The sequence below is a fragment of the Liolophura sinensis genome, chromosome 5 (assembly GCF_032854445.1).
Source record: "Liolophura sinensis isolate JHLJ2023 chromosome 5, CUHK_Ljap_v2, whole genome shotgun sequence".
Classification (NCBI taxonomy): domain Eukaryota; kingdom Metazoa; phylum Mollusca; class Polyplacophora; order Chitonida; family Chitonidae; genus Liolophura; species Liolophura sinensis.
Genome location: NC_088299.1, coordinates 14,041,181 through 14,054,930, shown reverse-complemented (window position 1 = coordinate 14,054,930; position 13,750 = coordinate 14,041,181). Strand labels below are relative to the sequence as shown.

The 13,750-nt window shown below is 39.1% G+C and overlaps 1 protein-coding gene across 1 annotated transcript; it reads right to left on the bottom strand.

Annotated features, from left to right (window-relative positions):
• Positions 1–3,152: 3,152 nt before the first annotated feature.
• On the bottom strand, positions 3,153–12,064 carry LOC135465483 (uncharacterized). The gene is made up of 9 exons (XM_064742724.1): positions 12,012–12,064; positions 11,024–11,223; positions 10,499–10,607; positions 9,327–9,453; positions 7,966–8,121; positions 7,386–7,486; positions 5,265–5,449; positions 4,234–4,500; positions 3,153–3,782 (listed from the first exon to the last, which is right to left on the bottom strand). Exons 1-9 carry the CDS (start codon positions 12,062–12,064, stop codon positions 3,646–3,648), a joined length of 1,335 nt encoding a protein of 444 aa, XP_064598794.1. The 3' UTR covers positions 3,153–3,645.
• Between the last annotated feature and the right edge of the window lie 1,686 nt (positions 12,065–13,750).

Genomic DNA, 13,750 nt, shown 5'->3' with positions numbered 1-13,750 from the left:
AACAGAGGCCATTTTAATTAACAAAAAAGATTTACTCCGGGTATTTACTTGTACAGTGATACCTAACAGAAAAGATGACACTATATTAAGAAACACAAAAGTCACCATTTGATTTATAGATCTATTGTCTACTGCCTTGGCAAATGCCGCCCACAAGACACAAGGTACAGGGCATGCTGTAAATATTGTCCACAAACATTTTTAAAAATATACTTTTTCGGTACATATAACATTTTTTTTCTCAAATATATATCGTTCGCTAAAAATCTTGTTCCAAAAAAAAAATTTTTTAAAATACCGTCCTTTTGTTTATTACAAATACCCAGAGTAATTATTACACACAGCTTTTTGTTACTAATATAACTATGTATTTAAAACACACACACACACACACACACACACACACACACACACACACACACACACACATACACACACATACATACACATACACACACATACACACATACACACACACACACACACAATATGGCGCAAAAGTAGCAAACGTCCGCTTAGGGGGTCTGTAAACAGTAGATATATGTATTTATAACGTTGTCTTTCACTAATGATACCCAGGGTCTTTATATCCTGTCGTGTAGACCAACATATAAATGGACTGAACGCTTACAGCGCTGTCGCAGTACAATGACTCAGCGAGTTCAAGCCCACCTCGTAGTCTGGCAAAAACCTGTAGGTGGCCGTGTTTTTCCCCGAGCTCTGTTCGGTTTTCCCCCACCATAACGCTCGCCGCCGTTGTTTTTAGTGAAATATTCTTGTGTACGGCGTAAAACATGAATTAAAAAAAATAAATAAATAAACGATGTATTTTAGGTGAAGAAAAATATTTTGAGCGTAAATATATTGGCACAATTTTGAGGTTTGTCGGCAACCTGTGGATGGTCGTGGGTTTTCCCCGTGATCTGTGTGGTTTCCTCCCACAGTAATGGGGGCCACCGTCCTACTTTAAGTGAAATGTTCTTTGGTACGGCGAAAAACATAAATCGGTTAAATAAACATATAACCGTTGTATGTAAGATGCCAATCATAGTCTGAGAGAAGATACAATAGTTACACAATAGTTTCGGTGTTAATCATTCTTAAAAAGAACTGCTTTTTGATAACATATGAATTAAAAAATGCAGCGGATGATGAAAACACACGTCTCAGCTGGAAGAACGGCTTGTTTATGGTGACAAGTCACATGTCTTCGTTACTGTTGCGTTTATCAATTCACAATTTACATAGGAAAGCTTTTTTGTGGTAGGCAGATACTCCTAACTTTGCATTTAAACTTGAACACTAAATTTCTGTTTTGATGTGAAGGACTCAGAGAGGTCTGAGCAACAGAGTAAACATTCGTATGTTGTAGCTTTAGCACAGTAGACTAAATTCAGCGTTTTGTCTAAGACAGATTCGTTATGGGCTTTCTTGGTAGACAATGAGTATGTTATATATGAAATATGCATATTTATTAGGGAATTTGGAGGCATATGATGTAAAGCTTGGCAAAATATAAACAAACAAGACTGGTTTCGTTTGTGTTTTAATGATTTTCCGACGTAACTCACATTAAGCTGTAAAAAATGCGCAATCAATAGCGGAATTCGAACTCTTGAACTTTTGTGCCACCTCGGGTGTCAGTCGCTCATGTGACGTTGTGTTAAGGAGTTACAAGCATTGAACTATTGGTTAATGTGCGGTTCAAAGGGCTTTATAAAATATTTCATGTTTTTCAATTTGGTTCATGTAATCATAGTATGATTTTGATAAAAATCTCGTCTGAAAAAAGGCTTTAAAATAGAGAAATCTGCTTTTGACTTTGCTTTTGTCTATTGATAAAATAATAAAGATCAAAGACCAAAATTTATAAAAGGCATCACTCAGAGTTTTCACATACTAATAATTGTACTTTAGATTCAAGTATAACCTGTCCCTGTTTTTCTGCACTTGACAACTGCATCACCATAGAACTGTTTCACATAAAGTCACAAGTCGTCCTTTGTATAAATGGTGTATCCACTCACAAAATATGTTACCATTTGACATACATCATTTATATGTTAGCCAATAGTACAGGATGTAAAGGAACTGGGTATAACTATAGCAAAATCTCATGAATACAATGTAAATAAATCAATATATTGTCATCAACAAAATCTGTCGTCATCAACAGTGATCGTGGTTTTGCAGATCCGCATGTGTTAGTCCAAGAGCTAGCTGAGATTTATTTGACATGAGAGTTATAAAATCTTTAGCTGTTTGGTGACTCGGCGGTAAAGGTAGTCCACCTAACAATAGAACCCTTGTCTTAAGTGCGGTCAGTGGTGAGTTGGGTAGTAAGGCTCTATCTAATTACCCCCTACGTGGGAAGGTCTTTCAGAAACCTGCGGATGGTCTTAGGTTACCTACGGACCCATTTTCCTCCCGTCATAATGCTGGTCAATGTCGTATCAGAGAAATATTCTTGAGTACGAGGTAAAATTCCAATCAAATAATTCAATAAATAATAAATTAAACAAATAAATTATAAATCACTAATAATAGTCCTCGTCTTAAGTGGCCTTTCCACCACAAAATTTAGTTTCAAGTTGAGATTCATAATTAGTATGACTTTCCTTATAATGTAGCATCTGTGTTAGCTTTATAGGCTCCAAGTCCAAAAAAAAAACTGAATTTGGTAATTAGTTTCAAAGAGCCCCTTTACCTTACCCACTACTGGCTACAAGGATTTCTGTAGTCAGGTGGGCTACCTCTACCTCACCAAACAGCCAAAGATTTTATTTCTTTTATCGCCATTAAATCTCAGTTAGCTCTTGGACTATGTAAAACTATGTCAAAAATAGACAGGAAATATCCAAGAAATCCAGGTAATCCATGGTTACATGTAAAAACATTCACGATGATACGGTTTCTGCATTCAGCGTGGCTATATGGATACTCTCTTACTCCTTGATCCTGTGTGCCATATACAGTTATTGCAGGATCTAACTTTGGTTTGCTTGTAAGATACGGGCTCTAACTGACTAGCTGTTTTCTAAATGGCTTGTTAGCTCAGTTGGTAGAGAGGTGGCGCTAGACAAGTCGTGATTTCGAGTCTCACTCTAGCCAGCACTGACAGTTAGTCTCGAGATAGTTATTTCAGTGTGCAAAATTCAGCACAAGATATGGAATGTCTCTAGACAGAACCACCATTGCAGGTAAGTAGCAGGCATGTAATCTGTGCCACGAGTGGTGAAATTCGAGACGGCATTTTATAACTTTGCCAGTGTAAAATGGTCAGTTTTGACCCTTGCCGTACAGGATAAAATAATATAACAGATAAAGATATTTTTTATACTGATCTGTACTAAACCTACCTGTAAATTAATGTCAATAACTTCAGATCTTTATCTTTATTCAATTAAAATTTACAAAAGCTTAAAAATGCCTGAAGTTTTTAAACGTCTGTCGCGGCCACAAAACTGGGGATACCAGCACCCCATCAGGTCTTTAGTATAACTCTGAAGATAATTAAGTAATCAGTAATTAAGCCCTAGAATTTTGAATTTCGAATTTCTTCATTATGTACATTTGACTTCATATGTGTAATAGGGGACTCACTTCCAGCCTGTCATCCAGCTTGCCATCACTTCCAGCTTGCCATTACTTCCAGCTTGTCATCACTTCCACGCAGGATTCAGGATAATACCCATAATGTTTGGGGGCCATCTTGTTGGCACGCTTCCAGCCAAAGGCAAGACCATCCTTGTTAACTGGTGCCTTCTGTTTCAGGATTTGGCCTGTGGAATGAAAAGTAACAAAACTAGTCAGAACAAAAGGATTTCCCGTCAGCTTTGTGGTTCATCAAATCATTTTTTGTCATTTTTTGTCTTTAGGAAATGTGTTTCCTATTGAAATGGATACGTAGTCGAGTCCGCCATGACTGGTGGTATATCGACCTCCGGCGCAGACTATTTTTGCGATAAGAATCAAGTCAATCAATACATTTCCAAAATACCTGACAAAGGTTATATCAGTTGAATATTCGTGAGAAAAGCGTTAAACGGAAATAATGTAGGTTCCAAAAACACACCAACTGTGATTTCTGTCAAAACTAACTGTTTTACTGTTGTCATAATTATTTAGCTTTAAAATAAAAAGCTAGTATAAATATGTCACGGATATGTCTTTCTACATAGAGCCCGGTATACACACTGACAAACCTTTCTGTTTCTTCAGATTGGTACTCACCAACTTTGAGATTCAGATGTCCCTTCTGTTCACTCTTGTACTTTTGGATAACCCTGACATACACATTGTACCGGTCTTTTATAGGGGTATCCCTCTCGCTGGTGGCTGCGGGCTTGTCCTTGTCCGGGTGAACCTGGGTGGCCATGGTGTCCTCACTCATGAGGGACATGGTATCTGGGCTACTGCAGTATTCTAATAGGGTGAGGGACGGGGTTCTAATGATGTCAGGAGAGAGAGTCTTCTCTACCGGTACGTTTTGAGGTGCATCTGTGAGGAGAAATAGTTTGGATTTCAACTTATAGTAAAGCTTTAATGTTCAAACTAGACCATTGACTTTTTACCATATTGGCACATAAGGTTTCATTACGGAAGTCTACAAACCGTAATGTGACATCAGGCTTCACTGGAGAAGTGTTCAAGCCTTATTGACACACCAGGTTTCGCTACAGATGTCTACAAACCGCAATGGCACACCAGGCTTAACTGCAGAAGCAGATGTCTACAAACCCTATTGGTGCATCAGGCTTCATTAGGGAAGTGCACAACTCGTATTTAAACACCAGGATTCATTACGGAAGTATACAAACCGTACTGACACATTAGGCTATAATACGGAAATCTACAAACCGTATTGGTAAATCAGACTTCATTACGTAAGTCTGCAAACCGTATTGGCACACCAGGCTTCATTACGGAAGTGCACAAGCCGTACTGGCACATCAAGCTTCATTACGGAAGTCTACAAACCGTATTGGCACGTCAGAGTTCATTACAGAAGTGTGCAAACTGTATTAGCAAATGAGGACTCATTGCAGAAGTGTGCAAACTGTTTTGGCGCATGAGGATTCATAACGGAAGTGTACAAACCGTATTGGCACATCAGGCTTCATTACAAGGTCTACAAACCCCATGATATGCCATAAATAAAGGCACAAAGCCGTTCGCACGTATTACAACATTTCATAAATTTACAACATAGATGAAATACTTAATTGGACGAGCACCACTAATTACACACTGTCGTCTCTCACCATGGACCCTGCTATCCTGAAGCAGTCCCCTCTCGTCATCCATGATACCCACTTTGTTTGATGGTCGGAAGACTTTCTTGCAAATCATTTTCCTCAAGCCAGACTTCTTCCCTTTATCACCGTTGCTTGTCTCCTCCTTGCATTTGTCCTCGACTTTTACTTCAGTTGCTTCCGTGATGGTGGCGCTGATGGTGGATATGTAACACACATAATAATACACAAACATAGCCTAACCAGTACACACAGCCTAACAGCATTACCTACACAACCATAATCAGTACACACAGCCTAACAGCATTACCTACACAACCATACTCAGTGCACACAGCCGAACAACATTACCTACACAGACGTACTCAGTACACACAGCATTAACTACACAACCACACTCAGTACACACAGCCTAACATCATTACCTACACAGACGTACTCAGTACACACAGCCTAACAGCATTACCTACACAACCATACTCAGTGCACACAGCCTAACAGCATTACCTACACAGACGTACTCAGTACACACAGCATTACCTACACAACTACACTCAGTACACACAGCCTAACAGCATTACCTACACAGACGTACTCAGTACACACAGCCTAACAGCATTACCTACACAACCATACTCAGTACACACAGCCTAACAACATAACCTACACAACCATACTCAGTGCACACAGCCTAACAGCATTACCTACACAGACGTACTCAGTACACACAGCATTACCTACACAACCATACTCAGTACACACAGCCTAACAGCATTACCTACACAGACGTACTCAGTACACATAGCCTAACAGCATTACCTACACAACCATAGTCAGTGCACAGCCGAACTGCATTACCTACATAAACATACTCAGTACTATATTATTCAGTTAAGCTCGGCAAGTCAAAAAGTTTTGTATTATAGGTCAAGGCTAAGTTAGCTTTATATACACTTTCAAAGAGTTGGTCATAGTAACTTAACCCTTAATACAGAATGGATGCACCATTAACTTCACTTTATCACAGAATGGGTGCACCATTAGCTTCGCTTTATCACAGAATGGGTGCACCATTGGCTTCACTTTATCATAGAATGGGTGCACCATTAGCTTCACTTTATCACAGAATGGATGCACCATTAACTTCACTTTATCACAGAATGGGTGCACCATTAGCTTCACTTTATCACAGAATGGGTGCACCATTGGCTTCACTTTATCACAGAATGGGTGCACCATTGGCTTCACTTTATCACAGAATGGATGCACCATTAACTTCACTTTATCACAGAATGGGTGCACCATTAGCTTCGCTTTATCATAGAACTGGTGCACCATTAGCTTCACTTTATCACAGAATTGGTGCACCATTAACTTCACTTTATCACAGAATGGGTGCACCACTGGCTTCACTTTATCACAGAATGGGTGCACCATTGGCTTCACTTTATCACAGAATGGGTGCACCATTAGCTTCGCTTTATCATAGAACTGGTGACCATTAGCTTCACTTTATCACAGAATTGGTGCACCATTAACTTCACTTTATCACAGAATGGGTGCACCATTAACTTCACTTTATCACAGAATGGATCCACCATTAACTTCACTTTATCACAGAATGGATCCACCATTAGCTTCACTTTATCACAGAATGGGTGCACCATTAGCTTCACTTTATCACAGAATGGATCCACCATTAGCTTCACTTTATCACAGAATGGGTGCACCATTGGCTTCACTTTATCACAGAATGGATGCACCATTAGCTTCGCTTTATCACAGAATGGGTGCACCATTGGCTTCACTTTATCACAGAATGGGTGCACCATTAGCTTCACTTTATCACAGAACTGGTGCACCATTAGCTTCACTTTATCACAGCATTGGTGCACCATTAGCTAAACTTTATCACAGATTGGGTGCAACCATTAACCTAACTTTATCATAGAACTGGTGCACCATTAGTTTCACTTTATCACAGAATGGGTTCAACCATTAGCTTCACTTTATCACAGAATGGGTGCACCATTAGCTTCACTTTATCACAGAATGGGTGCACCATTAACTTCACTTTATCACAGAATGGGTGCACCATTAGCTTCACTTTATCACAGTCCTACAACTTACCTCGGACTCCAAAAATGTTTGATCAAACCGCAGGTGCTCTCTACTGTCCTTCGGATCAAGTTTTTCACTTTTCTGTTTATGGAAATTTCCTTTGCCAGTTTCTGTGGACGAGATGTTTATATTAGATATAACTTATTAGATGTTTGGTAATCACAATGAAGATAAGGTCTAAGATTATCTGTTCGATATGGATCAAGTTCTACATTACTGCAGACACTTCTCTATTATGTGTACAGGTCTTTTATTTAGCAAGCAACTTGTCATACACTGTAAGTGTTTAAAAGGTCAAACCAAGACCAGGAAAAGACTCAAGTTCTGGTTGGTACATTGTTCTGCTTCAACGATTTGTGACTTCAGCCCTAAGACAGTTGATAAATATGGGTCCAGATCGATGTTTTCATACAGATTCTACTGTATCAATATGTTTCCACACATTATTCTTAATACGGCAAAAATCTTGTTTTATCTTCCACATTCCGTGATACTGATACGTATTTTCACAATAATACGAAGGTAATTCTTCTCTTCATGTATTTCTGGCCATAATATGACGAGGACGATACTATGGCGGCTAACTCACCAGGTCCAGACAGGCCATGGTCAGGATTTGGTGATTCATGGCACGGTACAGTTTTGCCAATCGCCAGACCCCTTTGTTCATCTTGATCTTCTTTTTCCCACGCCCGAGAGACACCTCCTCCAATGTTTCAAGCTCAGGTGCCGGTGTGGCGTATCTCTGTATCGACAACAACAACAACATATGTACATTACCCCTGCGAATGAATGGATTGGATGAATGCGCGCATGTTAGACACCGGTACATCGGCAAGTCATCCTGATCCATTACATTATGTAAACGCTGCAACAAGTTACCATTGTGGTTACGTTATGATTTTGCCCTTCATAATACATTAGTCATTTTGGTACTTTCGAGAAAATGTCAATCACATGCTTAAACCTAGAGTGAAATGGCTAAGAAATCAGCCAATATTGAGAATATCTTCAAAAAAATACGTTAAAAATATGCTTATGGTTAATTTGTCTTTTCAAGAAGGAATTCCCATCCTTATGCAAAACTATGCCACCTGGAAACTAAACGTGCTTTAATCGTTTTCAGACATTGTCTTGCAAGATTTTTGAATGTCTGTTCATACAGGCTTTAAAACCTTTAGGCCTAATTGTAAATGAGCGAACAACTGCGTCGTTTGAGACCAACCCGATTTTCTGCAATAGTTTTTTTTACTTCTAAATTTAGTTAATTCCACATATAACAAACAACGACAGCTATATTACACCATTCTTTAGCCCATAAAACTGACAACCATCGTATAAGTGAAAAATCTTTGGGTATAGTGTCAAACAACAATCAAAGCACAACACAAAAGTAGGATAGTTAGTACAAGGCGAATGGTGCTCCTCACCAGATATACGACGCAAACAGCAAGACAATTACAACTTGACATATGCAGACATTGGGTTCAACAACAACATCGCTACCGCATCTTGCTCTGCTTTGGTACCTGTTGAGGTTGAATGACCATCGCCATACGCTGACCAGTTATCTGCTGAGGTTTTGACCATGGCAATTAGATGACCAGACATCAGCAGAGGTTTTTACCATGGCCATTAGCTGATCAGTCATCTGCTAAGGTGTTGACCATAGCCATTAGCTGACCAATCATCTGTAGAGGTTTTGACCATGGCCATGAGCTGACCAGACATCAGCAGAGGTTTTTACCATGGCCATTAGCTGACCAGTCATCTTCTAAGGTGTTGACCATAGCCATTAGCTGACCAATCATCTGCAGAGGTTTTGACCATGGCCATTAGCTGACCAGTGGCCGTTAGCATTAATCTTTACTTTATTATTGACAGATGTCCAATAAAACGCGGTGTAACTACTCCACTCTGTTCCCCTCTAACCAATTACAAGAGGCGTACCTTGACCATGGCTTTTAGCTGTTTCAGACCCTCCAGATGCTGTTTGAGGAGTTTACTGAGAGATGACGTCATCATCTCCTCCACAACTCCCAAGTCAAACTCATCATCGCTTGTGTTGCTGGACAACCTATACAATACGGAAATCATGGTTCTCGAAAATATACACTACAGTTCTCGAAATATGACATTTGAAACTGAAAGCAAGGACAATTCAATGAAGTTGTCACATGCCATGGCACAGAACCACCACATGCTAATAGCAAATAGCAAACGTTGCTCAAATAGCCTTCTATGTTACAAAATGAAAGGTTACATATAACAACATGCCCTGCTCTGAATTACCTCCCTTGTTACACGATGGAGGCTATGACGTCACGCTAGAGTAGTTTTTGAGGCGTTGAATTACCAGAAGTGAGACCTCGCCTGTTAAAACGTTCTCTGTGTACACGGAGGTCATGTCATCGCAGTGACAAACATTTCCTTGGCAACAGAATTTTAAAACTAAAAATTTAGAAATTCTGTTTTAAAACAGAAATTAAAAACTACCTCCGAATGGACAAAAAATAATACATAGCATTTATCGTCAACTTTCCAAATAAGTTTCCAAACTGAAATCTGCCTTAAAGCTTAGTCTTCAAGTTGGTTAAGCCGCTTTAACTCCGCAACTTGCCATTAGCCATTTAATGAGGCCCCACCAAACCACAGCTTATTCTTAAAAACGTACCTTTCAAACAGCAGGGTGGCCTCAAGAGAGGTAATTCGGTGCAGCCCTATTGCATTTTAAGAGACTGATTCTTTTACAGTGAAAATATCTCTGTACTTCAGACTTGAAAGTTTAGTTACATTATAGTGGATTTTTCAAACAAAACCTTCAAGGATCCCCTCTTAACTGAACATCAGTATTGTGCATATATAATGATAAAGCTGTAAATTTTCAGTGTAATCTGTGTTGACATAATGTGATTAGTTATATTGGCTTATTGAATGGGGCTAAATGAAAAACGGAATGAAAATATAGGACAAATAGTGTTTTATATCGTTTGCTGCTTTTGACTTAAATCGACATGAGTCGACACAAGTGAGAATTCTGCTATAGTCCATTCGACCAATCCCACAATAATAACGGGACCGTGAACAACACTAGATTATTGTAAACAGTAGTCCTAACTTACTGCCTCATCAACCTGTCTGCATCGGTAAAATCTTTGTCTTCGTCTGCTGCGTCATCTCTCCTGATGATCTCTTGAATGAGGCGGAATAGTTCCGAGGACTTTTTACCACCTGTGAAAGATATTTGCCAGTTGAAACCACTTTTGATAACGAGTTTAAACTTTCTGGTTGTTTTTCATATTTATGTTTCGTATTATCATATTTATACACTCAAAAAATTAATCTTCTAAATTTAACAGAAAGTCTGTTATCTGAGTGATGCTAGAAGGTATTGTGTTAATGCAGCAGATTGTATCTGTCAGATATAACACACAAATTCTATTAATTCAACATAACTATTCTATCAGACTAACAGGATTTTATCTTGAATATGACACAATATTGTGATATTATAACAGATTTCATTCTAGCATTTCTCAGACAACGTACTTTCTCTTGATATTAACACATTCATTTTTGACAGAAGTTATCTGCGTAATGAATTCTTTTCAGAATCTGTAAATTTAATGCATAAAATGTGTACTCACCAAATTCGAAGATGAGGGATTTACGAATCCCAAGATATGCTCTGCTGGCATACTGGATAAACCGCCTTTCAAGATTTATCCTATGAGAAAAAGAACAAACTTTAACATTGAAAAGCGGGAATTTCAAAGTGGAGTGTCTTTCTAAAAACACATTCCACTTAACCAATGTCCACGCACTGAGGCTACAGAGGACCAGTGTACTGATGGGATAAGTAGTAAAATTACACAATCTGTGTAATCGTACATTCCGTGGTGGATTATGCATATCATCTCTATTACCAGGTGTATCCCATTTTATAGCCGATTAGCTGTAGTCATTGTACGGTGATAACTAAAACCTGCAATACGTTTACATTGTACTAGGAACGAACATCACTCCAAGTTATTGTTTTGCTTTTAGTGTAGCCTTTTTTATAAACTTCTCGCAACTTCTGGGCACCTCGTATAAATACATAATATATTTCAACTGCACTATTTTTACCACTCAATTGTAAACTCATCAGTATCCATGTTTTCCCCTTTCTGTACAAACATTGATCCCCGTGAGTCAGTCTGACCGCAAAGTCGCTTTGTTACATGAGGTTTTAGACGTTGTCAACGTCACCTTCCATGACACTGGGTTCGGTGACGTAGCTGACGCCCTAGGTATCCCAGACATGACTTATCTTTTTCGTAACAATGCAAATTTCCAGCATTGTTTAGCGACGTTTACTCGTGTGTAGACCGACAGGGGTGGTTACAATAGTGCGGTAACGTTCATAGGCTAACTCATTTTATCACGCACTAATGCAGTACACAAATTTAACAACACGTTTACATAAATTTCAGAAAACTTTGTACAGTCTTCTCGTTGTAAATGATGTCAGCAAATAGAGCTTCGACAACAACAATATTCTATCACAAATTGTCATGCCACAGTCGATAAATGTGATAAAGTGCAGTTTCATTCCAAACTTTTCCACGATATATTTCATCGCCAGATACTTACCGCTCAATTGTAAACTCATCAATATCCATGTTTTCCCCTTTCTGTACTAACATTGTTCTCCGTGAATCAGTCTGACCGCGAAGTCGCTTTGTTGTATGACGTTTTAGACGTTGTCATGACGCCCACTTTCTATGCCGTAAGACACTGGGTTTGGTGACGTAACTGACGCCCGGAGTATCGCAGGCATAGCTCATGTTCTATTGTAACGTTGCAAATTGGCAGTATTGTTTAGCGATGTTTACTCGTGTAGACCGAAAAGTAAACTGAACTTTTTGTATTTTTCCTCTGACATCCGACTTACGAAATTTCTTAAAATGGAACCTTTGGAATCTTGAGATTTTCTGTTTATAAGCAATATTGTTCGCCAAGTCCGTGCAAACTGGATGCTCGCTTTTTATCCGTTCTCGGCGAAAGCAGTTGTGACATCGCTCCGTCACATTTTCTGTTTTTAAGCAGTATTTTTTTTAGTACATCCAAGTAGATCCAAATCAACCTGAGTTCAAGTCCAGCTCATGCCGGCTTTCTCTCCGGCTGTACGTGGGAAGGCCTCTCGGCAACCTACGGATGGTCGTGGGTTTCCCCAGGGCTGTGCCCGGTTTCCTCCCACCAAAATGCTGACCGCCGTCGTAGAAGTGAAATATTCCTGAGTACGGCGTGAAAGACCAATCAAATAAATAAATAATTACAAAATTTAATATATGGACGAAAATGATTGGGCATTTGCCATATATGAATGTAGAAGGCCGTTCGGAAAAGTCCGTGCGAACTGGACGCTTGTTTTTTTTTTCCTTTCTTAGGAAAGCAGCTGTGACCTCGTAACGTCACAGAAAGACTGATCATATATTACCAGTGGATGACCTATTAGCAACAATATTGATTATGATGGGTCATATATGCGTGTTCTTGACTGACATTTCTGAAAACAGAACACCTTATAAGGTTAACTGTGGTTGTGAACATTCATGGGAGCACTATACTCGTGGAATTCATGGAACTATATGCATATGTATGGTCCCAAATCGATTTCATATGTACGGTTTGTAGCTTTGAAATAAAATCAAATCACTCTAGACACCGTGCGATTTGTTTGTGAACTTGTGCATGTTGATGCGACACCTATCGCCCCATGCAGACAGGGATTAGGACTTCATCATTGTGTTGTCAGCTTAACAAAAATTTAAATTATAGACAAGCTATAATGATTTTTAAGTGTGGACAAATTATCGTTTCATAATGTTTAATTCTTGATCAGCGCTCCCTTTGGAAAAGTGGTTTCCCCTGTGGGAGTGATCTCCTCTTTTTGGGGGGGGGGAGCTGACTGAGTTCTGATAACCTCTATGCACCATCACTTGTGATCATCACACAGCAGGGACCACCCCAATGGTGATCTTAGCATATAGAAGACAGCATGGTTTCATTGCGGGCTTTCCAAAATTTTCTCTCCGGGAGGCAAGACGTGGTTTTGGGTGAAAGAAATTTTCCACTCTCCTCTCTCTTGGGGGCGTGATGGTTTAAATTTTTGTCTTCAGTTTGCTTCTTTTTTAGCCCCTACCTTTTTCGGATTCTAACTTCATTTCATTTCTAAGTTTTAAAATACAAAATTCATTTCTATTTTTATTTCCCTGTAACTAAAGTCGTAATAAATTTGTCATTTTAAAGAAATGACCTTATTACACAGTGAAATTGTTGTGGCATACATATATGAGTGGCGGATACACATCAGGGGAAAACCACGTTGT